At 40.3% G+C, this 24684-nt stretch overlaps 1 protein-coding gene across 4 annotated transcripts; it reads left to right on the top strand.

The window, feature by feature from the left end:
• Nucleotides 1-743: 743 nt before the first annotated feature.
• Nucleotides 744-23309, top strand: rprd2a (regulation of nuclear pre-mRNA domain containing 2a). 4 transcript variants are annotated; one of them, XR_007040864.1, is made up of 12 exons: nt 745-1235; nt 6707-6836; nt 11597-11748; nt 11944-11996; nt 12121-12247; nt 12339-12514; nt 12633-12975; nt 13080-13424; nt 14442-14612; nt 14706-16615; nt 20346-20512; nt 22690-23309. XR_007040864.1 is itself a non-coding variant. In XM_047382943.1 (10 exons), exons 1-10 carry the CDS (start codon nt 1073-1075, stop codon nt 16394-16396), a joined length of 3348 nt encoding a protein of 1115 aa, XP_047238899.1. In that variant the 5' UTR covers nt 744-1072; the 3' UTR covers nt 16397-17311. The 4 variants fall into 4 exon arrangements, 3 of the variants coding, with proteins under 3 accessions (XP_047238899.1, XP_047238901.1, XP_047238898.1); XM_047382943.1 differs by lacking the exons at nt 20346-20512; nt 22690-23309 and having other exon boundaries at nt 744-1235; nt 14445-14612; nt 14706-17311; XM_047382945.1 differs by lacking the exons at nt 20346-20512; nt 22690-23309 and having other exon boundaries at nt 744-1235; nt 14448-14612; nt 14706-17311.
• Nucleotides 23310-24684: the final 1375 nt, after the last annotated feature.

Below are 24684 nucleotides of genomic sequence, written 5' to 3' on the forward strand. Positions count from 1 at the left end.
CAGGTCCCCCAAGGTCTGGAATCGGCCCTTCTCCACAATCTTCCTCAGGGTCCGGTCACCTCTTCTCGTTGTGCAGCGTTTTCTGCCACACTTTTTCCTTCCCACAGACTTCCCACTGAGGTGCCTTGATACAGCACTCTGGGAACAGCCTATTCGTTCAGAAATTTCTTTCTGTGTCTTACCCTCTTGCTTGAGGGTGTCAATAGTGGCCTTCTGGACAGCAGTCAGGTCGGCAGTCTTACCCATGATTGGGGTTTTGAGTGATGAACCAGGCTGGGAGTTTTAAAGGCCTCAGGAATCTTTTGCAGGTGTTTAGAGTTAACTCGTTGATTCAGATGATTAGGTTCATAGCTCGTTTAGAGACCCTTTTAATGATATGCTAATTTTGTGAGATAGGAATTTTGGGTTTTCATGAGCTGTATGCCAAAATCATCCGTATTAAGACAATAAAAGACCTGAAATATTTCAGTTAGTGTGCAATGAATCTAAAATATATGAATGTTAAATTTTCATCATGACATTATGGAAAATAATGAACTTTATCACAATATGCTAATATTTTGAGAAGGACCTGTATAGTTTTTTTTATCATTCATGTCCGATTCACGCTCCTTACCCGTTGGTGGCGGTAATGCAACAAATTGTTGTTTACCAACCGCTTCAAGAAGAAGAAGAAGAAGGAAGAAGAAGAAGAAGAAAACCGTTTCACAGTACCGTTTTGATGAGAAAGAAATGAAATTCCGTTACACTAGGGGGCGCCTCAATCACAGCGTGTTTCGGAAGTCTTCATCTGCGTACCAGGATGTCACAAGGCGCTAAGTTTTAACCATAAGTGTTAAATGATATGACAAATTATCTCCGGAAAAGAAGCTCACTCTCCATAACTTTTAAATATAGATAGAGGTTTGAAAACAACTAACTCGAATTTTAACTCTATATAAAATTACAGCGGGAGGCTGCCGAGCGGCTTTTGAACACGATGGTGTTTGTGTAACGTTGAGCTAGCATGCTAAGCTAAGTGCTAACCCAAGCTCAGTTAATGTTGGAGCGATAGAGACTGGCTCCGGTGGACATGGCAGCGGGAACAGGCGGATCTTTGGAAGCCCAACTGGACAAGAGGTTCAGAGGTCTGACCAACACGATGGATTCTATTCAGGGACTGTCAGCCTGGTGCATAGACAACAAGAAGTACCACAGCCTCATTGTGCGCCAGTGGATGAAATGTTTGAGGAAATGTAAGTATTTTTACTACCTGCTTAAAGCACGGTCTCGATGATCGGAACTGGCTAAGTAGGCTGAAGTTTGCATCTGCTTTAAGGTTTCCAATTCGGTAGGAATATCTTAAAATTACTTACTTTGGGTTTCTACATAGTCTTGAAAAGTATGGAATTTGAAGTATGTTTCTGATCTGGATCACAATTACAGGGGAAAGGAAACAGGTTTTGTATTTCTAGGTTTTATTCCCGCATTGTTTAAATGTTGATTGTCTTATCCGTCCATCCAGTCAGCTGTTTCTCCATCCAACTGTCCTTCAGTACATTTATCCATCCATCCATCCATCTATCATCCACCCCTTCCATTCATTTTTCTATCCATCCACCCACCCGCTCCTCACCTGATCAGGACAGTGTCCAGTTTCTGTGATGTTAGTGGAAAGAAGCAGTGTTTTCTACAGAAAGTTCAATTATTTGTGCATCTTCTGTTTGTGAATTTGTTCAACTTCTGACCAGAATTACCTTGCCTTTTAGAGGATCTTTGTAATACTCTAAATCAAATCTCCAAAGCCACTAAAATATGAGATTTTCTTTTATCTTGTAGGCATAGAAAAGGCATTCATACAGTGTATACTATGGTGATGAGGAACATGTTGCCCCTTTCTAAGGGAATCCATATGGTTAAATGTTCATTTTGTGTTTTCAGTGCATACCGTATTTTTCCTGTGCACATGGCATGCAATGCTGTGCAAAGGTTATTAGTTACATCTAATTTATAGTATTTTGCTTTTACAAGACTGTGTGTGAACTATTACTTACCGTTTGTCACAGCAGTACAATTTGCTCCCATTCCTAGTAGAAAATGTAAAGGTAATTCATAAAAACATAACCATTTTTTTTTATTAGCAAGGTTATTCTCAAGAAGCTATTAACGGCAAAATTTGAACTCAGTTGAAAAATATTCTGGATGATATCAAGCTATAAAAAGGTTCTACAAAGTTAACAAGTTGATTGATTTACTTGTTAATGAGGTGCTGGATGGTTGAGGGTGAGGTTTGAAGATGAGCCTCATTCAGTTAAAGTAATTGTATTTTTCGATTCAGGGTTATTTAATGGTTTTCTGGGCCGCTGACTGATAAGTTCATGTCTAGGTGGAGCACTATTGGTGCTCGTGTGAGGTAAAGTGGAAGTTGTCTAGGGCTGAGGATGAAGTTGCCCTTGACCTTGAGGGGAACCTTTTTAGTGGTAATAGGTTGGGCTTTTCTGGTTGTGTTAATGGCATAAGCATTTTTAAGATTTAGGTGGCTTTGTAGTTTTACTCGAGTTTTTGAAAAGTCTTTTGAAAAAAATAATTAATATTTTTTTTGTACAATAATTGTTTGAATCAGGAGGCAGTGCATGACTTAAAACTTGAAACCTAAAACCTAACTATTTGAAGTGCTGCCCTTTGCCCTCTGGCCTTTCTGTGCTGTTTGTCATTATTTTTTATATGAAGAGCAGTGTCAATGTTACACTGTTTGTGTGTGTGTGTGTGTGTGTGTGTCTGCATGTGCTGGGCTAGGAATGTACTGGTAATAGTTAAGTTTAGCAGTAGGTTCAGGGGTAGGCCATAGAAAGGGTTGAAAATTAATGAAAGTCAATGACAGTCAATGCAACGTCCTCACAGCAAATAGTAAGACAAGAGTGTGTGTTTGTGTGATAGGTAGTTATAATTGTAAAACAGGGTTTTACTAATATTTTAAAAAGAGGTGCACATTGCATTGAATCACAGTTGTCATTACTGTATCCAAGGACTACTTGGATGCAGTATTTGGTATCCTATTACATTTCAACCACCATGCATTCATGTTCTGCATGCAAGTTTTGCATTTTGCCTCTTAGATTGACTTTAACTTCTTTTTATGGTCAAAGGTGATGCAGATATTGGTAAGACAGATGTTAAAGCCTACAGAGGGCGAAAGGAAATTTTGATGATAAAAGCAAGAATGGGGAAACACGGGTTGATGGTAACCATTTTCAGTGTTACAATAAGATTGCGGTTGCGTTTTTCCACAGTAACGTGCAGAGTGGGTCAAGCTGAAAACCATCTGATTCTGCTCACTAGCTGGTTTTTACTGTGCTTGTCTAGTCTCTAGTTTAGCTCTGTTGGCACTGAGTTATTATTGGGAATTGGGATTTGCATTTAGAGCTGCTGAATATGAAAATGGAAATGAATGCAAAAACCCAATTTATTCACCCATTTATTACTAGTTTAAAGCCTACCTGTTTGGTGAAACTAGATTTGACTGAACTCCCAAGATGACTGGCATCATCCCGGAAAGGAGCGATTTTCCTTAACTTTAAGGATGGGAAGCAATAACTAGAAGGCACAAATTATAAAGCAGGGATAAAAATGTTGCTTATATTAGTTAATGGTTTATCATACTTTGGCTTCTATTATTAATTATTTTGAGAAAAAGATCAATTTTTCTGTGTAAAATACATTTTACAGCTTTATATGATAGTCCTAAGTTAATTCTTCTGACTTGTTTGCACAGTAATTTTTAAAAAAATATAATAATTTATGTTATGCCCTTCAGTTTCATTAGTATTTATGTGCTATTTCCAGTCTAAAAAGGAGAAATACACGTGTTGCATCTGGTCTGTGGCTACAGTGGATGTAAAAAGTATACACAGTCTCTTAAAATGTGGGGTTTTTATGACGTAAAGAAATAAGGGCATGATAAATCATTTCCAAACTTTTTCCACCTTTAATGCAACATTTATTCTGTGCAATTCAGCTGGAAACGGAGTGGAAAATACAAAAACATAGAAATGCTACAATAACCTGATTGCAACTCTGAAGCTATTAGTTTGTTGTGTAAATTTTAGCATTCTGGCTTCTTTAGTTGAAGTCTGTCAGCGTCCCACATCTTGAGTTGGTCATTTTTGTCCACTGTTTCTTCCAAACGTTCTCTACATCTATCAGAATGTGAGGACACCTCTTGTCCCACAGATTTTCTCTCAGATATGCTTCTGATCTCTGGCTTGGTGGTCATTCCCAAACTTTAATTCTCTTCCTTTTGATTCTCTTGTTGATTTAAGATGGATGTTTTGACTCATTGTGATGCTGCTGTGATGGTTTCAGGTCAAGACAGACCTGTTAATGTCTTCATTTGGACAAAAGGTCTAGTTCCATCTAAAGAAAAGTAATAAATGCTGAGCATGATGCTGCCACCACCATATTTCACTGTGGGTATATTGTTATACTTTTTTGTGCCAAACATACCGTGTGGAATTTCGTCCAGAAGTTGAAGTTTGGCTTCATCAGAACATGAGGAGATTGTAGCCAGGGCGAGGTGTTTTCCTGAAACACCTTCTCCTTAGATCAGACATGTGGAGAAATCAGGCGATTGTTGTCACATGTTGAACACAACCTCTTCTTTCAATCTGGTCTTTTTTTGTTTGACAAAGAAAGAAGCATCCAGTTTTAATAATATAACTTTCTCTGCAACTTTAGCTAAAGGATGACAAGAACTTTAGTCACGGTTATTGAGCATCTGATGATATGAAACTGTAGAATCATGATGACAGACAAATGCTAATTCACTAGAGCTGAACCCAACTGCAGACATGTATTTATAAACCATATTATTAGTAGTAGCAGTTGTTTATCACACATTAACATAAGCGACAACTGCCCATTATTAGATGATGTCACAGAGAAACCTGTGGACACCAAAACATGCAATGCACCCAGCACTTTAATGCATGCTCTTTAATGAGCTTAAAAATATGTTGGTTTTTTTTTGTAATTTAAATAGATAAAATTTAGGCCCAAAAATATTTGTAAATATTCATTTAATTCTAGTTTAAAGTAATCTTTACCAGCATGCTTCCTCTGACTGGGAGTGATATCAACGTTTTGCAGTGACCCGGCGTGGGTCCGGATTTGAATCGGATAGGGAATCTGTGGAAGAAGCTGAAGATTAGGGTGATGGCAAGGAGGTCTTCACTAAAGAGAAATCATCAAAATACTGATTGGAACATGCAAAATACAGGTCAGCTTTTTTAAGCTGGGTTTGATGGCTGCCACACCAAATGAAGAGTTTTCCGCTGGGTATGTTTTAATAAAATGGAAATAAAAAAACAAATTTTTCCATAATTGACACACCTTTTACAATGTGTAATTAATTATCTTTTGAGAGATGTCTCTTTCATTTCCAAATTATAGCTACTTTTAACACTTGATCTTTAGTGGTTGAAACAGTCCTGTTCAAATGAAACACTGCGTTCAAAACTGTAAGGTTTCACATTTGTGCTCACCACATAATGGTACTTTCATTTTAAAATGGTCCTAATAACCGTTCGGTCTTTTTATTACCGTAAACCTTTCCTCCCTAAAGGTTTATCAGCGTCTCTGTAATTGATGGCAGGTGTGAAATAAAAAGACTAAAGGCTGGAATTAAATTAAATTAAACAAATAACTCATGGCCAGCCCTCTCCCCTCCTATCCCCTCCTGAAACACAAACAGCAAGCAGATGGAAATAAACACAGGCTAGAAATATTGGCCCGGTTTTACTTATGGGACGGATGCCGATAAGTTAAGAAATAACTATGATGTTAATGCAGATATATCGCGCATCACTAGTACGAAAGAGTTGAAACCTCACGTATGAAGGGGCTTTTGTGTCTGCTTTGTAGCATGCTTTTTAATATTGCAGGGACCTGAGCCGTCTACAGAATGTTTTCTTTTATTCTTAGTTCTCATGGTGATGACCTCATTATGCAGCACTGAGCGTTACAGATGGGTTCGCTAAGAAAGTGGGACTGAAAAATATCGATTTGGTGCAATGTTTTGGGCACAGGTATCAAAAGGATTAAAAAATATTCTTTGTGTAAACAAACACCGGAAGGATGTTACAATCAGGCAGCTATTGGTTAGTTATTGGCTGCATGCTTTCTCTCGGAGTGAAAATGTATCATTCATTTATCCACTGAGTTACTAACTTCAAACATTTATTTATTCATTTGCTTATATGTACTTTTTGTTACATCTCCTTGCATCATCGTTTGTTTTCATGTTGGGTCTCTTGCCAGACCTGTCCTGTTTTACTGTCAGGACGTTTATGTGTGGATTATATGAGAGCTTACAATCTTAGTTCAGTAGGTACCGTTGGTGAATTGGTGATTTTAGGACAGTTAAATGTCTAAAGTAGGGGTGTCAAACTCCAGTCCTCGAGGTCCGGTGTCCTGCAACTTTTTGATGTGTCCCAAGTCCAGAATCAAAGGACTTAATTACCTCCTCATGCACTCAAGTTCTACAGAGTTCTGCTAATGATCTAATTATGTGATCCAGATGTGTTGACAGAGACACATCTAAACGTTGCAGGACGCCGGCGCTTAAGGACAGGAGTTGGACACCTGTCTTCTAAAGAGCTCAGGTTATTTGGACTCCACTGACCAATTATTTTAGTGACCCTAATGTTGTTCTCCATCTTTTCCTCCTCAGCTAATGCCTCCCACAGACTGAACCTGATGTATCTCGCCAACGATGTCATTCAGAATTGCAAAAGGAAGAACGCCATCAATTACCGCACAGCGTTTGCTGAGGTGTTGCCAGACGCCTTCCAGCTGGTCAAGTAAGTAGTTTGTAGAAATATGCCTTGGCAGAGGACACAGGAAGGGACTTCTTCTGTAGATTGTACTTACATTTTAAGTTAAATCTCTAAACGATAAGCAGCTAACAGTCCCTTTACAGTGAATAAAGATGGCACTATGATGTAAAAGAAAATGTATTCATACACAAAACTTCTGTTCTGATGTTCTGGTTTCTCATTGTGGAGGCGATGTGTTGGGGTCCTGGGTGGAGCCTGGGGAACTGTTGGAGACTGTGAGGCAGTTGTTCTCATGGTCAGGCCTACTAGACTAGGAACAAAATGGACTGGATGTGGTCGATGTTCTGCTGAGAAACGTCCTACTCTTGGTTGATTGTTATCAATTATCTAGAATGAAAATGCAAATGGTGTTTCCTCCTCCACACAAAGGCTGAAACTGATGATAGATGCTCACAAATCTCCTTGATATTAAGATAAATTCAGCAGATAAGAGCAAGGTCGTGAAAGATGCCTTGTGCTGATGTGATTCCCGTGCCAGAGGAGTTTTCCTAGAGTAGTTTAAGCTTCAATCTTAACACTGTCTCAAAAAGTCGTGCCAGTAGGACCGCAGTGATTGGTCAGCGTAATCAACAAAGTCAACAAAAAAAAGCTAGTGCCTTTAGTGATATAAGATTAAGTGGATACCTGCAAGGCACACAGAACAGAGGTGTAGTTTTTCACATTTCACACACCAGAGATATGTTTGTCTCTTGAGTTTTAAAAAGTTTATCTATTTATAAAGGCAATTACAACTCTAAATGAGTACATAATACAACCCTCAACCTAACAGCTGATTCAGCGCTTACAATAAAGCGGGTTTTCACAGTTTTTTTGAACCTGGAATCCCTTTAATTAGCTCTAATTAAAAATCTAACGCATCTAAAATCTGGATTGAAGTATTCAACACTAAACATGTATTCTTTATAACATTGTTACTTATATGTGAAACCGGTGTTTTCTCTTTATGAAAGCATGTAAAGTGTCTCTTTGGCCCATGTTCCCACCTGGTATTAATAATGATATAAACGAGTCCCCGTTGATTCGATTGTAAGAAGGCCATCTTGACAACAACAATTCACAACCTGCGTTAAAATCCATTCTTAGTGATCTGATTGCAGAAACCTGCTTTACATGCAGATAAATACACATCCCTGTCACACAGTGGGCTGTCAGCTGAGCAAGTAACGGGTCCGCTGATGTTTCTGTATTCCACCGATACTTTAAATCACTTGAACTACGTTACTACTGGGACATAAACACTGCAGGGACTCCAAGGGAGTCCCATTTTTGTGGAGTTATTCGGCTACAGTCTCTTTATGAGCTCATCTGTGTAATTTTAACCAGTACAATATAAAATAAGAAATGGGAAATAAATTGTGTGCTCTGCGTTAGCGCACAGAGATCTTAACTCGTAAAACAGCAATGCAGTAAAGCAACTGAAAAGAAATGACCTCTTACACATCTTTATCAGTTTAGGCACATTGCACAGCCAAGAAGTGATGTTTATCACACGCGTAAAAAGATTTAACAGGAGTAATTCTCTAGCTATATCCACAATAGGTTTAGTCGACACTAAAGATGATACAAATAAGCAACAAATCAGAGAAACATTTTGTCACCTCAAAAGAACATCCTGAAATCAGCTGATCAATAAATTCCCGAACGGTAAGACAGTATTTATTTAATTTTTAACTCTTGAGGTGGATTCTTGGATGTAAAACTCCTGTCTTTAGCATATCCCAAACAGCTGGAGATTTGTTTCGATTAGGTGACAGCAGGGCTAAAAGTTTTTGGCAGAAGTTTTTTTCTTTTTTGAAGACGTGGGCCAGCCAGGCGATGCCGCCATCGGTCAGTAGGTGGTCCTTCAGTAATGTGTCCCAGGTCGGAGTTCGTACTAGGCCTGCACAGTATCAGTCAGACAAGCAAAACGCAACAATTCTGGTGAATATTGGAGTAACTGTTTGAGTCGCAATTAATTAAAAAGTGTTCATGTTTTTCTGCTTTGGGTTTATAGCAAACATGGACTCTGGTTCATGAGTAGTCTATCCAGCTACTGGGAAAATAATAAAAATACATTTTTTCATTTCAACAACAGGGTTTTATTAAAAAAGTTGCTTCTGGCTGTGGTCTGCTATTTGGACATTGATGAAGTTATTCATTTCAGTTTTATTTATATAGCGCCAGTTCACAACACATCGTCTCATTGCACTTTACAAAGTCAATTCAATCCATTCATACAGATTTCAAGTCAGATTCAGCTATTTATTCAAATTGGATAAAAAGTTTTTCTGTCTAAGGAAACCCAGCAGATTGCATCGAGTCAGTGACTTGCAGCAATCCCTCATACTGAGCATGCATGTAGCGACAGTGGAGAGGAAAAACTCCCTTTTAACAGGAAGAAACCTCCAGCAGAACCAGAACCAGGCTCAGTGTGAGCGGCCATATGCCACGACCGACTGGGGGTTTAAGAGAACAGAGCAGAGACACAGAAGCACTGAACCAGTAGTACTTTCCAATGGAAAGAAAAGTGAAACATTAACGGTTATAGCTCCTTTTAGAGGCTTCTTCTAGGAGAGAAAGGCAGCTAAGCAGACGAACCCTGAGCCAGTTTTAAGTCTAGAGTATAAAAGAGAGCACATACAGTTAGTCACAGTTGAAGCTCAGCAGTAGCTATGTCTAGGAGAGAAAGGGTTAAACGGAAAAAGAGAACATGAAGTTGTTGGCAGCAGCAGCTCAGCTGATGTCCCCTCCAGGAAGGTGTCAAAGCTAAACACAAAGCCAGGCCAGGTGTAGCTTCTAGGAAAAGAAAAAACAGAGAGAGAACATAATGTTGAAAGCTGAAATAACAGCAAATAATGCAAAATTGGAGAGTAGTGTGAGAATGTATTAGAGAGAGTGAAAGTGGTCATTATCTCCTCCAGCAGCCTAAGCCTATAGCAGCATAACTTCAGAGATAGCTCAGGATAAACTAAGCCACTCTAACTATAAGCTTTATCAAAAAGGAAAGTTTTAAGCCTAGCCTTAAAAGTAGACAGGGTGTCTGCCTCACGGACTAAAACTGGGAGCTGGTTCCACAGGAGAGGAGTTATAGTTTCTTAATGAGTACTGAGCGCCAGTGGCAAATTTGCCAATCCTGGTGTTTTCTGGCAAATGCCAAGCGTCCTGCACGGTGTTGGGCTGTGAGCACAACCCCCATTTGTGGACGTCGGGCCCTCATACCATCCTCATGGGGTCAGTTTCTAACCATTTGTTCAGACACATGCACATTTGTGGCCTGCTGGAGGTCATTTTGCAGGGCTCTGGCAGTGCTCCTCCTGTTCCTCCTTGCACAAAGGTGGAGGTAGCGATCCTGCTGCTGGGTTGTTGCCCTCCTACGGCCTCCTCCACGTCTCCTGGTGTACTGGCCTGTCTCCTGGTAGCGCCTCCAGGCTCTGGACACTACGCTGACAGACACAGCAAACTTTCTTGCCACAGCTCGCATTGATGTGCCATCCTGGATGAGCTGCACCACCTGAGCCACTTGTGTGGGTTGTAGAGTCCGTCTCATGCTACCACGAGTGTGAAAGCACCACCAACATTCAAAAGTGACCAAAACATCAGCCAGAAAGCAAAGGTACTGAGAAGTGGTCTGTGGTCCCCACCTGCAGAACCACTCCTTTATTGAGTGTCTTGCTAATCACCAAAGATTTCCCCCTGTTGTCTTTTCCATTTGAACAACATCATGTGAAATTGATTGTCAATCAGTGTTGCTTCCTAAGTGGACAGTTTGATTTCACAGAAGTTTGATTCACTATATTGTGTTGTTTAAGTGTTCCCTTTATTTTTTTGAGCTGTGTATATTGCTTCCAGGGCTACTACGCTAAAGATAAATATGCAATATATTGTGCAGCCCTAGCTAACAATACCAAACTAATGGCCTAGAGTCTTCGGGCTTTTATTTAGGGTTGTTCAGACGGACGTTTACCGATACATCAGAATCAGGAAAGCTTTATTGCCAAGTACGTTTTTGGACATACAAGGAATTTGTTTTGATGTAGTCGGTGCAATACAATACAAATACAATACATGCTAGCTCCTAAAGTTCCAGGTAGATACGGGCCAAAGTGTATACAGTCCAGTTTGGTTTTAACCAGTACTTTTAAGGCTGGTATGCTTGACCCAATCTAAAGTGGACTACAGGCTAAATTTAAAGATGTCAAGTTGTCTGCTTTGCCACAACTCGAAAGAAGTATTAACAGCCGACCATTAAAAATAATTATTAGCTGCTTATGTACCCACCAGGTTGGCGATTTCTTGGAGTTTGTTGTAAGATCATTGTAACAAGGTGCTGCTAGGGTACTGAGTATGCTGAGGTTCCAAGGGAACATCTGGAAGTTGAGTACAGAGAGCACAGCAACATCACCAGAGCCTTCGCACTGAAGGTGGGTTTTTGCCATGATCCAGACATGTTCTTTGATACTGTAGAGAGTGTACCGGGGTCTTTATCCGTGTAAAGGGGGCAGTAGGGAACATATGTTGCTTTTCCACTGTCCGTTACTGTTTTAGAGCAATCAAATACAATTGTTATTTATATTTAAACCATCATCAAGATAGGTTCCTGAATCATTTCTGGTGCTTTGAATAAAATGACTCCCACACATTGTATTTATACTGATATGAAGGGGATGAATAAAAATCTAGTGTATCTGTACAACTCCCAACAACCCTGACAGGTATTTTGGTAAACCCCGGTCTTGTTTTCCCAGACTTGAGAGTGACCACAAGATGATTAAATCCGTGGAGAGGATTCTATCCATCTGGGAGGAGAGGGATGTATATTCAGGGACGCTCGTTACTGATCTCAGGAATATCCTGGTTAAAGAAGAGTCACCTCCTGAGACACCAGTGGAGCAAAAAAGTGAGTGCTTTCATCATTTCTGTTGACATTTGTACCCAGAAATCTTCCGAACTGTAAATTTGGCTGCATCTTTATACTAATTGACGTTTTTAACATCTGTGTTAAGTTCAGTCTGTTTTTGTTGTACTTTGATATATGCTACAAATGTACATGTGGATTATTAAGTGCATTTGGCAAATTTTCATATTTTTAAAGCTCCAGTTGAGTCTAAAGCTGATCTGCGATCCAAAGTTGTTGCAGAGTTTGTGGTGAGTGTGACCTTAAATATCCCCCGAGTGAACTGTAATGTTACCATCTCCATAAGCACAGTAGACCTTGTTTGTCTCCATTAACTTAAACATTGATCTGAGAATATGACTTCTTCTGCTTCAGCCTCAGGCTTTTATAGAGCAGCTGACCAAGTACAAGAGATCTCTGGATGAGGTTGACCTCAGAGAAAAACAGCTAGCTACCATGAGGGTTGACATTTTCAGCTCTGACGCTCTCCGGAAACTCAAAGGTGCCTCCTTTTAGTGCTGTACAATCTAACACAGATCAGTTTCAACTTGAAACTAAATCAAGATTCTCACAATGCCTCCTAATTTATGCAGATAAAGCAGGAGGAAAGAAGTTCTCCAGAGACTTTGAGGAGGGAAGTGCTCAACTGCAGGAGTTTGTTAAATTTTTTGAGAAACAAAGCAAAACCGGCCCCACACTTCTTGAGGCTCTTGGGAATGCAGATATCTTCTACGAGATGCAGTACAAAGAGGTCAAGATTGTTGCCAATGTAAGTATTTAAGATTTGGATGTCGAGTATAAGTTTTATATATTAAAATGTATGATTAAATTAAAAGAAATTCACCTGATACGATTCATTTCTGTATAACTTTCTGTGTTTTCTTCAGGCCTACCAAACATTCGCAAACCGGGTTTCCCACCTCAAACGTAAGCTTGACGCTCTGAAGGCCACTTTACCAGATCTGGACGAGTCCCCTATCCCCTCGCCTACTGCAGACGCTCCGTCTCCAACAGGCTCAGAGTCCCCTTTTCACGAACTGGAGTTGGCACACCCTGATCCAGACCTCGATGGTTCTGCTATGGATGACGACGCAGAGCCACCAGCCCCGAGTCCTCTGTCCTCACTAGGAGCGTCACCGAAACACGATGAGGCCATCGGGGAGAACGACAACCGTGAAGTGGAGGACATGGAGCTCTCTGAGGAGGAAATGGACAGCGGTGGCATCATAGGTAAAACGTTTTTTTTTTTACAGTGTGGTTTTACTTATGGAAACTAATGTATGATGAAGAATTAAATGTGCAACTTATGCGTGTTTTCTATCCTTGCACTTCAGTTGAGGAGCAGAAGGAATCCTTCTCCCAACCAGTGGTGTCCGCTCCAATCCCTTTGAAGAGTGGGGCATCATTAGCAACAGAGCCGCTCATCCCACAGGTCGTTCCCCCTGCAGCTCTACCTGCAGCCGTTCCCTTAGAAGTTCCTGCGACAGTTCCTGCAAACTTCTTTACAACTGTTTCTTCAGCTGCTCCTGCAGATGTTTCCACGAACATCCTTTCAACTGTTCCTGCAGCAGCTGCTGCAGCTCCTCCTGCAACTCTTCCTGCGGCTGCCTTGAAAAGTGTTGATTTGGGCAAAATTGGCTCCATCCTCAACAGCTTGAGCCCTGTCATAAAGACTACAGGTGAGTCCTGGTCTCTGTTTGGACATCTTCTGAACTTCTGATGTGATGGGGATCTCCCAGCTGGATGTCTTTGTTAAATGTGCTTTATAGGGTGATGTGGCCCAGTCATGCAAAATATCAGCCCTCAAAATAAGGGTTATGAGTATATGTAGTTTTCTTTAAAATAAATTTTGCTGTATTTTATTTCTAAAACTTGTGAAGACCTGTTAGGAATTGCGCGTACCCGGTGAACATTTGCATGTTTTTTCTCACGTTACTTGAACGAACACAAAGTAGAGCACAATTGTGAAGTGGAAGGGAAAAAACAATTACAAATCTGAACAGCTGGACATGTGCATTTGTATTTAGCAACCTTTACTCTAATACCTCTAAATAAAAGCCAGTCGCCTTCAGACGTCTCCTAATCGGTAAATGGAGTCCACCTTTGTGTAGAATTTCTTCATTAGAGACAGACAAGCTAAGTTAAGATGCTACTAAACGGACTCGAGTCTTGAGGCAGAGGTTTGCTTTTTAAGCAGAACAGCAACCCAAAACAATGGAATAGGTTAGATCAAATCATATTAATGTTAGAATGACCCAGTCACAGTCCAGACCTAAATCCAATCAAGAATCTGTGATGAAACATCAGAATTGTTTTTCAGAGTCTCTCCATCGAATCTGAGTGAGCTTGAGCTTTTCTGCTGAGCATAACCGGTAGAGACGGACCCCAATAGACTTGCAGCTGTGATTGCAGTGAAAGGTGCTTCTACAAAGTATTGACTCAGGGAGGGCTGAATACAAATGCAGCCACACTTTGTATCGCTTAATTTGAGGGGGGGGGGGGAAAATGTTGCTTTGCACTACTTTGTGTTGGTCTAAAACATAAAGTCCCAATAGAGTAGATTAAAGACTGTGGCTATATTGTTATAAAACATGAAATTCAGAAGTCTGAATACTTTAGCAATGCACTATGTCTGTTTAATGGTTGACTGTATTGGGAATCAACACAATGAGTGACTGACTTATTCTGTCTTGCAGCAGCAGTAGTGGAAGAACGTCCCACAGCTCCACCATTGATGCCCAAACCCACTGCTCCTTTGGCCCCACAGGACGCCAGTTCACTGGTGAACCTCCTCTCCAAGGTGGATGTGAGTCCTGCAGACCTGCTCAGTGCTCTGTCCAAAGTTCAGAGCCAAAGCAGCTTAAAGGGTTGGTCATCATTTGTTCTATTGTAGATTTTATGTTAAAAGCAGCACACACACCATAAGTACTGATTTGTGTTCTCTGTCATTTTGCATCCAGGTACCACTCCTCTCCTATCCCCAAATACTGTCCCAGACCCTTTCACTCCAGGCAAGATTACTTCCTCTCCCTTATCCTCATCTGCTTCAGCAGCATCTTCTCAGAGCATTGCTCTTTCTTTTCCAGCACCTGTGCATTCTTCATCAAAATCTGCTGCACAGCAAAACTCTCAAGCAGCCCCCAAAACCTCAAACAAAGCCTCTGCGCTGGTGCAAGCTCTGCACAGAGATATGGATTTGAGTACAGATCCAGAACCATTTATTTCTTCTTCAAGCTTAGAATCTAAAATCCACAGCTTCCTACAGGGGAACCCTGCGTTCAGTGCGTTTGACCAGAGGTTTCCAACAAACGCATCAGTGAGAGGGGAGCGTTTTAGCCCAGTAACTGGCACAGACAACCAGGAGGGAACGCCAGTCAGAGACGAGGGAGGAGGCACTCCAACTCAAGATGAGATCATGGACAAGGCAGTGGCGGTCCCGTTCGGTTCCAGCAACAATCAGTCATCTGTCAATGAAGCAGCCAAAACTGCTCCAGTAGCGTTTGAGAATAACAAGCAGAAGAACCCCAACAATCCCCAACATCCAGCACCCCTTCTGCAAGGCTTTGCTCAAAATGGGCAGATCTTCCAGCCCTTCCCATTTGGGAAGCCGGAGATGTTAGAGAGTGGGATTTCTGCACCAGCTTCACATTACCAACATGTGGCCATGCATCCAGGAGGACCTGCGTTTGGAGAAGGAGTTCCAGGCAGTGCCAGTAGCTCACAGACAATCGAGGGCTTTCAGAGGGCAAATGAACAGAGTTGGTTTGGAGATGCTCACCCTGAGGGGAGCTCTCAGCAGCCCAGTGGCTACAACATGTTAGTGCCAGGAGTTAGAGAAAACAAAACAACGGGACTGTTTCCCTACCAAACAGAGCAAACTCGGGAACATCACGAGTTTGTCTCCCAGCAGGGGCCTTCTGCAGCCTCCAATTTCTTTAGATGCTCACTTCCTCCTGTCCCAAAGGTACCGCCCCCTCCTCCTAGTTTTGATCCCCCGGTGACATCCCCAGCTGGTGGTCTGATGAACCCCCCACAGCAGGAGCCTGTACACAACACAGCTGCTGGGGGTGGGGTCAGGGGCAGAGGTGATAGCCTCATCAGCAGCATGGTGGTTCATGACCATCAGCATACATCGTCGTTGCATCCAGATGATGTGTTCCACGACCCGCATCACCCACAGCAACATCAGGAGTTTCATCCTCATCCGGACGATATGCGTTACCACGACGATCTGGGACAACCTGATGCCCATTTCCTCCAAGATGATCCCTACTACCCGCCCGATGATCCATATTTCAGACCGGGTAGTCCTCCTCACCCTTATCCTAGGGGCCGAGGGCACTTCTCTCCCCCGCTCTCACCTTCAAGGGACCCTTACTTTGCCCATGAGCAGCACAATCCCCCTCCTCCTCGTCAGTATGCGCCAAGGCGGCCGCCACCTCCTCGTCATGAAATGCGTCACCCTGGCCAGCGGCCCCCTCCGCCCCGACCCCCGCACTTAGCCCGCCATCCACACCCCAGAGGGCCGCCTCGCCCGCCTTTCCCTCGTTTTAACGGCCCTGATCCGAGGTTTAGAGGCAAATGGCCAGGACCGAGAGGAGGGGGTCCAATGTTCCCTCCGAAAAGACCCTTCCTACCCCCGCGGTACTGACAGCTCCGTCTTGAGTTCAGGAGGGGCAGGTTCTAGCTAGTCAAGAGTGTTAAAGTCCACGCTATGTTAAAGCTGTGCAGATCCCAGTGGGCATCAAAGGACAGTTATACAGACAGGGAAAATGGAGGTGAAGAAGGAAAAACGGACAAAAAGCGTAAAGATCCCGGGAGGCTCAGAAAAGGTTGCTGAGTGAAGACGGAAGATTAAAGAAAATGAGAGGTGGATATATATATATATATAATTCACTTTTTGTGTTATTTTGCTCCAGTATGAATCATTGCATTAAATGTTAAACTTGTAAAGGTAGTTTATTAAAGGTCAGATTAAATTAGAGTTCACATGCACTTCATCAGCTGTAGGTTAACTCAACACAGACCGTTCCTCATATTTCTGTTCCCCCAGTTCTATTACGATGGTTAATTTTGCTACCAAATAACAGCAAATATAGATGCTGCCATGTTTCTTCTCTTAGTTTCCTGTCGAGCAGTTTTAACTGCTTGGTTCTAAATCAGCACTATACTGGTAGTTTTTTTTGGTGAAATATTAATTTAAATCCCACTTTGATCATTTTGGGTGTGTTTATAGAACATATTATGTTGCTTTTACCAATAACATATTTGGTAAATCCTTTTTTCAATGTTTAAACCTGGGAATGTCCTATTTGTGACGCCATGCTCGCTCAACCAGTGCACCAAGATGCCCTTGGTGATAGTTTCACGTCTCATTTAAGTTTTTCAAAAGGAGAACGCTGCAAATTGAGAAGGATGAAGGAGATCGCAGGTGTTTTTTTTTCTTTTTTTTTTTTCTTCAGCGTGCATCATCACCGACCCTCAGGAGTATAAATCTGCAGGAGGTGAAGATATCTCCAGTTTTATTTCATTGTACTGACCAATAAAAGTCTGAGTTTGAAACATGTGTTGTTTCCTGTCTTTTAACTTGTAACTGATGCATCACTGCTCTAAAATAAGCTTGTTGGTTTTAAATTTAGAATTTAAAGCTTTAGTCATTTAAATATTCACGTATTTCTCACCAAAAAATACTTTAGGAAATTCTCTTATTTAAATAATCAAAATAAATACCACCACATCCCACCATGAAATTTCTCCGTATTGTTTTATTACATTATTGTGCAGAAACTTGCAGAGTTCAAGTTATTAGCCCCTCTGATGCCTGCAGCCGTCTGTTGTAGTTTTTAACACGACTCCTGACGAAACCCAGCCCATTCTTCTCCCCAAATTTCTCAGAGTTGCTGGGCGTCTAGCATGAACTTTCAATTTCAGTGGAGGTGTCGCTTCTCGATAAGCTGCGTTTTTGCTGTCCATTCCTGTTGCAGAGCTCTAGTGATCGTCTTCTTTGACACCAATTCCTGACTTGGCTAAATCAGTATCTTGGCAGTTGTTCTGGGTCCTTTAGAGAGATCTCTCACTAGTTTTCTTTCTAAGCTCTTTGTTTTACTTCCTTGTTCTGTGGCTCATTTAATTTCTTGACTATTTTCTCTTCAGTTGTTCGCATTTAGGAACCTTTCCTACTTTGTAAGCAACAACAGTACCGAGTTAAACAGTAGTTTGTGCTGTGGCTCAATAAAAACATCCGATCTTGTCAGTTTTCCTCTTCCGTGCCATACCCCAACGGCATAATACCCCCACCACCGTGCTGCTGCTTCTTCAGGGAGGTTATAATACAGACTTTAGTTATTTAACTATTTCTCTGAAGTAATTCAGTTATTCTTTGTTAATATAAATAATTTACACTTTTTGTTTTAAAATTAGTATGCTCAGAAATGCTTTGTTGAAAATTGCTTTTCAATCTTTAAAAAAAAAAAAGGAAATTTTGAAGAGGAGGTAATTTTTGTTCTCTACAGTATTGTGCAAAAGTCTTGAGGCATCCCTTTATATATATATATATATATGTGTATATATATATATACATACATTTGTGCCAGCAGGAAGATTAAATTGAATCTTTTAAAGTGAACATGATCATTATTTCTTTGGACTTTCTGAAGGCTTTTGAGGTTTTTATTTGGACTTCAGCTGCTTTTTCCCTCAGTCCAGTACCAGACCTTTTTAGAGGATTTTCATCTGTTTGTTAAGCTGTTTAAATCTGATCTATGCATGGCCATATTTAGAAGGATGTGGACTACTGGGTTACAGCTATTTTGTTCCCTTACCCACACAAGTTTCTGTTTACCATGAAAACTAGAACTGGTTGAAAGTTTGATGAAATTTTAAATATCAGGGTTTTTAGGCTTCGCCAACATGAAAATGCTGTTTCTATAACAACTTTAGTATTTCTCCTTCCTGAATGGTTTCTCTTAAAACAGCCTAATTTTAGAAATGTCTGTATCCATGCAAGAAGTTACCCAAATTGTTACAGCAACTTCTTTGTAGGAGATTAGATAAGATAATAGATTGGATTGGATTGTGTTTTTGCTGTGTAAATGAAAAGAGAACACATTTCAATACCTCACCTGTTCTTTGGAAACATTTTAAATACTGCATTTGCAAAAAAATCCATTAAAACTATTGCGAGACCCCTAAAACCTCGGGGCCCATGTAGGCCCTTGCTAAAGTCCGGCGATAGATGTATGTAGCTTTTAGGTATAAAAAGCCCCCTAAACTCAGATGAATCTGTGTTTTTCTACTTTAAACAGGCAGCTTAGCCAATAACCAGTTTTTCAGTTCTTTAGTCAATTTACCAGAAACCCATCATCGTGTGCTCCATTTTCAGTCAGACAGCAGTTTAACAGATAGATAAAAATGATCTTAACACCAATAAGATAATTCCCAAAATGAAGTTAGTTGTTGATTTAATATGTGGTTTCTTAATCACATTTTGGTTTTTTTAAGATGTTGACCATCATCCTCCTTTTTCTTCTTACTTTAGAGAACGAAGACATAAAGAACAGACAGAAAATGAATCAAACAGCTGGAAGGAAAGACTTTAAAAGACAATCAGAAAAGAAAAATATCACTTTAAAAGATTAATGCAAGCTTTAATCCTTTTCACAATACTGTGACTGCTTTACTTGAGAAAAAAATGCTTTAAGTACACTATCCCTACAAAGTAGACATTTTTAGTATTCAGATGCATGGCTATTAATGTGTGTGCATATTGATCTAATTTGGTTATAAAATCTAATTTCTAGTCAAAGTAAATTGTCAAGATAGCCTTGTTTGACTGTAATTAGTTGTAAGAGTTGAGGTGTCTGGTCATATGTGTTAAATTAGCCCAGAAAACAACCAAAATTGAATTTTCAGTACAGCCAATTATTCGAAAATACTAACAGGATATATTAGGGGTTCATTCGACCTTAACCCTTTAACAGCTCATGATGCAGACATTCGTTTTAATATATTACCCATGGGGATGTAATAATCACATTTTCCTGTAACTCATTAGAAATATTTTCACGTTATTTTTTTTTCCTACATGTTTCTTTCAATTAAACCTTCATTCTTAACTAGATATGATAAACCAGTCTCTAGTTTTTACAAATCAGTGCAGTCAGACCTACTTTAACTACAGAATGAGATAAAAAAAAAAAAAACAGCACCAGGTGAGATAAAAGCAAAAAGGTGCAACTAATAAAAGTAAATAGGAAACATCAGGGTTTTTCGAGAGTTTTGGGTGTGAGACGTTTAATTGTTAAACTGATTGGGAACAGTAGAAGAGCAGGCCCATTTTAATGTAGGCAGAGTTTAGGTGAAGGAGTCTTTGCCAAATGTCAGCAGATCCTTCCTGAGATCCTTCACATTATTAGGCTGCTTCTCTGGGATCGAAGATTGTTTAAAAGAGACGTAGCAATTTAATTTATTTTCATGGGAGGATGCTTATGTATAGCTCAGTTCTTGCATGATAAAGTGAGAAATATATATAATTCTTTTTCCCAGAACAGACCTGCTTTCCTTGAATTTTAACGCTACTCTCCCCTCCCCCTCATCCTCAGGGATCCAGAGCCACTTTGATGTGTGTGATGTGATGGAAAAGGAAAAGAAAACCTCCGCTGTGCCCCGTTAGCTGATGGAAGTGAGGACTTCTTTGAATCCTGCTCCGCTCCTGGTGATGATGGCTCTTCACGGTCTGTAAATGAATGCTAAGAACCACAGCAGCAAGGTGAGCAAGCTCCAAGTTTCCATCCCTTCAGACACCACAGTAAGTGTCAAAAGTGGGAAAAATCAGAACAATCCCAGCAGGCTGGGCCAAAAAATCTGTTGGAATTGTGTATTTCCAGCTTTTTCTGAGTTTGTTTTTGAGTTGGGGGGGGGGGGGGGGGGGGGGGGGTTTGGTGTTTCCAGGGCCGGCCCAAAGTTTTATGGGGCCTTAGGCAGATCTGTCCTTTTTCATTTTTCGTACATTGTGTAGGTAAGATATGTTTTGGAGTTAATTCTTTAAATTGCCTGCATGACAATAACATCAATCAGTTTGCATTATTTATTGAATAAATAAAACATAGAATAGAGTCTTAAAGAAGCTGCAGATGTAGTGCTTTGCAAAAGTATTCATACCCTCTTCCACATTTTGTCACCTTTAATGTATGCTGTGGTATTTCTCTGTAATCCAAGAAAACAAAGCGGAAGGAAAATGATGCGTTTTTGAAAAAGAAAATCTGAAATGAGTGGCGTGGCGTGGATCAGTGACGCTCTGTCACAATGGATCACGTCTGTGAACACCAATTTTCAATTCTTGCCACAGATTCTCAGTTGGATTTGGCTCTAAACTTTGACTGGGTCGTTTCAACATATAAATAGGATATGATCTCAACTTTACCATTACCAGCTCTGGCTATATGTTTAGGGTCGCTATCCTACTGGAAGGTGAGCCACCGCCCCTGTCTGAAGTCTTCTAACTGTTTTTCTTCCAGGATTGCCATTTGTTTAGCCCTATCCTTCTTCTCATCAAGTCTAACCTTCCATATCTCTGCTCAAGATAAGCATCCCCACAGCATGATTCTGTCACCACCATGTTTCACAGTAGGGGTGGTGTGTTCAGGGTGATGTGCAGTGTTGGTTTTCTCCCCAGAGATAGTATTTTGCACATAGGTTAAAAAGTTCAGTTTTGTTCTCATGTGACCAGAGCTCATTCTTCCACATGTTTACAATGTCCCCTGCATGTCTTGTGGCAAACTGCAAATAGGACTTTTTCTGGATTTCGTTCAACAAAGGGTTTATTTTGACACTTCAACAAACTGATCAGATTTATGTGTAAACTACTAATGGTGGTCTTGCTAGCGGATTCTCCCACCTCAGCTGTGGATTCCTGCAGCTCCTCCAGAGTTACCATCAGCCTCTTGGCTCTGGATCTCTTAGGATGATTTGCTGTTGTGCCACACTCATTCCAGTGATCAGTGAGATGTTAAAAGTTTGGGATATTGTTTTATAATCTAACTTTGCTATAAACCTTTTCCCTGACATGTCCACTGTATTCCCCGGTTTCCATGAAGTTTGTTCACATGCAGTTTTTAGTGTTAGTTGATCACTAACACAAAAAAATCCTAAAGCTATTACAGAATAGCAGAGATACTGTATTTATGGTAATTAATAATGTGACGTATTACGGTTCCTGGTTTTAATTAGGAGTGTTGCAGTACAGGGGACTGAAATCAAAAGCAGACCATGGTTTTTAGATTTTTATTTCTTCTAAATATGTGTTTTTGTATAAAAAGCTTTATTGCTAATGTTTTCTGATGATTTTGTTGCAGTATTCATTTTAACACTCTGATAAAACCAAAAATCTGGATTTTGTTTTTAATTCAATCTTTTAATCAGGAAGTCCCTTGGAATTAACATCTGGGGTGACCACAAATAAACATTAAACTTTAAAAAGCATATTTAATCTGCACAGTGAATAATTCAAAATGGTTACAAACCTAAATTTGGCTACGAATTTATAAGGATTTAAATACTCCTACTGTGTTGATTTTGGATGACATGATTCGTTAATCTGTGATATGATGATTGTTTAATATTTTATGTGCATTAGTTTTTAATATTTATTGATATTTATTACTTTCAAAATAAAGAACCTATTCATATATTCACTCCTCTGTGTATATATTATTATTGTTGTTCCCTCTTCTCCGATAACATTTGTGTGAATTTGTATGAATTTTGACATTAATTATTAAAAGCAGATTCTGTTGCAAGACTGAGAGGACAACGGGATGGTAAACATTTGTGTCTCCAAACAAATCTCCATATTTCAGCTTCCCACTTACAATAATCTCAGATTCTAAAGCTGCGTTCCTCAAACAAGCAAGTTTAGATTGATTATATTTGCTGTGCCTTCCACAGTTATTTACATCAACTCAACCTGCTGTGTTTGACGGGAGAGAAATGTCGAGTATGGCCCGAAGAACACCTTCCCCGCAGTCAAGCAAAGGCGGTGGTAGCATCATGCTTTGGGACAGATTTTGTTCTAAGAGTACATGGTGACCTCGCAGCTTCCAAGCGCCAACAGACGAGGCTGTTTACTGTTAAATGTTGTTGGAGAGCCTTCTTCCCTCAACCAGAACACTGTGGATGGGTCTACTACCATGGGAAAAACAGCGGTGAGACAAAAAAGGAGTGCCTTAAGAAGGATCACATTAGGCTCATGGAGCAGCCTAGCTACTCTAAGCTCTTTGGTGAGGGAGCATAAGGTTCGAGTTGCCAAGTGGCATCTAAGAGACCCAGAGGATTTAGACAGTTTAAGAACAGAAGAGTGGGCCAAAATGCCTCCTGAGATGTGTGCAAACCTGTTGATCAACTGCAAGAAACCTTCTTAGCAATGATGGTTTCTAAACCAAGTTCTAAATCATGTCCTGGATGGATCAAAGGCTTATTTCACAGTGACATTCAAATCATTGTTTTACTTTTTGTTTCAGCTGGATCTAGTATGTTCATATTAAAATAAAACTACCATGAAAATTCAAGACACTTCTTTTGTTTGTAAGTGTGCAAATTTCCCAAATCATTAGCAGAAAAAAAAAATCTCCCTCATTCTCAAATATGTCACTAAAGGAGAGAAAAGTTTTTTTTGTAGTTTTTTTTTTTTCTACTGTCTGAAACTGAAATGTTTTTTGTTTTTTTTTAAATGGCTCCAAAGGAGTCATTTTACCATATAGTGACACAATGTCATGACACATCTTCATTTATGTACCTTGCTGTATTATTAACAGTTTATTGCATCCCTGCTCCCTGAACGCTCCCACATTTTGTCACATTTTCTGCTGTAAATCAACACAAAGTAGTGCATAATTGTGAAGTGGAAGGAAAATGAAGCATGGCTTTTAAACATTTTTTTTTTTTTTGTATTCTGCCTTCTTCACTCGGATGCCACTAAATAAAATCCATTGACTTCCAAATTCACCAATTAGTAAACAGACTCCGCCTTTTTGTAGTTTACTTGTAGTATTTCAGTTTAAAGGAAACCACGATGCCTATGGTACCCCTGGGGGAGCTGCAGAGATTCACAGCTGTTGACATGAGATCTATGTATAAGTTTTGCACTCCACGAATCTGACCTTTTATAGAAGAGATGGAAGAAGAAAGTCATTAGAAGTTCTGCTTGCAGCCTGCTACAAGTCATTTTGGGGGAGACAACAGATATCCTTTTCCTTCCAATTCTTAATGGTGCTCTACTTAGCGTTGGCCTATCACATCAAATCCCAATAAAACCCATTAAAGTATGTTGTTGAGTCATGATGAAATATGAAAAATTCAGCATGTCTCATCGACATTAGCTTATATGCAAATGAAGCCAGAAATATGTTCACGTAGGAGTTTTACCACAGCATGACCAGTAAAATGCTGTAATATGCTATTTAACAGCAGACACAAACGCCTAATTTATTCCTTGTATTACATTTAGTGAATCCTTCATTGCTACTTGGACCGCGTTTATAAGCTCGGACTCCATTCATCTGCATCTGTTCATACTGTTCTTTACACTGGCTATAAATATTAACAGGCCTTCTGCCGTCGTCATGTGTTCGTCACCAGATGTCAGTGTTGGTTTCAAACCGCCATCCACTGTGCATATATGGCACAGATCACGTTTCCGGTACACTTACATCAACAATTAATACCCGATCAACTGTGTAAGAATCGGGTCTCTGCAACTGCAGCACAGGCTTAGACCGGATTTGGTGACTGATGGCAGATGGCGGTTCTTAACCTCCGAGATGAATTATAACGCAGGAAAATAAAGAAATTAATGAGAGAGAAAGACAGTGATGTTCATTTTAAAATGATCACCATCGTGTTTTTTTTGCTGTTGGAGCCACGCACGTCTAGATCGTGACTCCT

This window comes from Girardinichthys multiradiatus, chromosome 13 (genome assembly GCF_021462225.1).
Source record: "Girardinichthys multiradiatus isolate DD_20200921_A chromosome 13, DD_fGirMul_XY1, whole genome shotgun sequence".
Lineage (NCBI taxonomy): Eukaryota > Metazoa > Chordata > Actinopteri > Cyprinodontiformes > Goodeidae > Girardinichthys > Girardinichthys multiradiatus.

Coding starts and splice junctions, on each gene's coding strand:
- rprd2a (XM_047382942.1), top strand. CDS start 1,073: ATGGCAGCGGGAACAGGCGGATCTTTGGAAGCCCAACTGGACAAGAGG. Junction 1,236..6,706: donor GATGAAATGTTTGAGGAAAT/GTAAGTATTTTT, acceptor TTTCCTCCTCAG/CTAATGCCTCCCACAGACTG. Junction 12,976..13,079: donor GGACAGCGGTGGCATCATAG/GTAAAACGTTTT, acceptor CTTGCACTTCAG/TTGAGGAGCAGAAGGAATCC.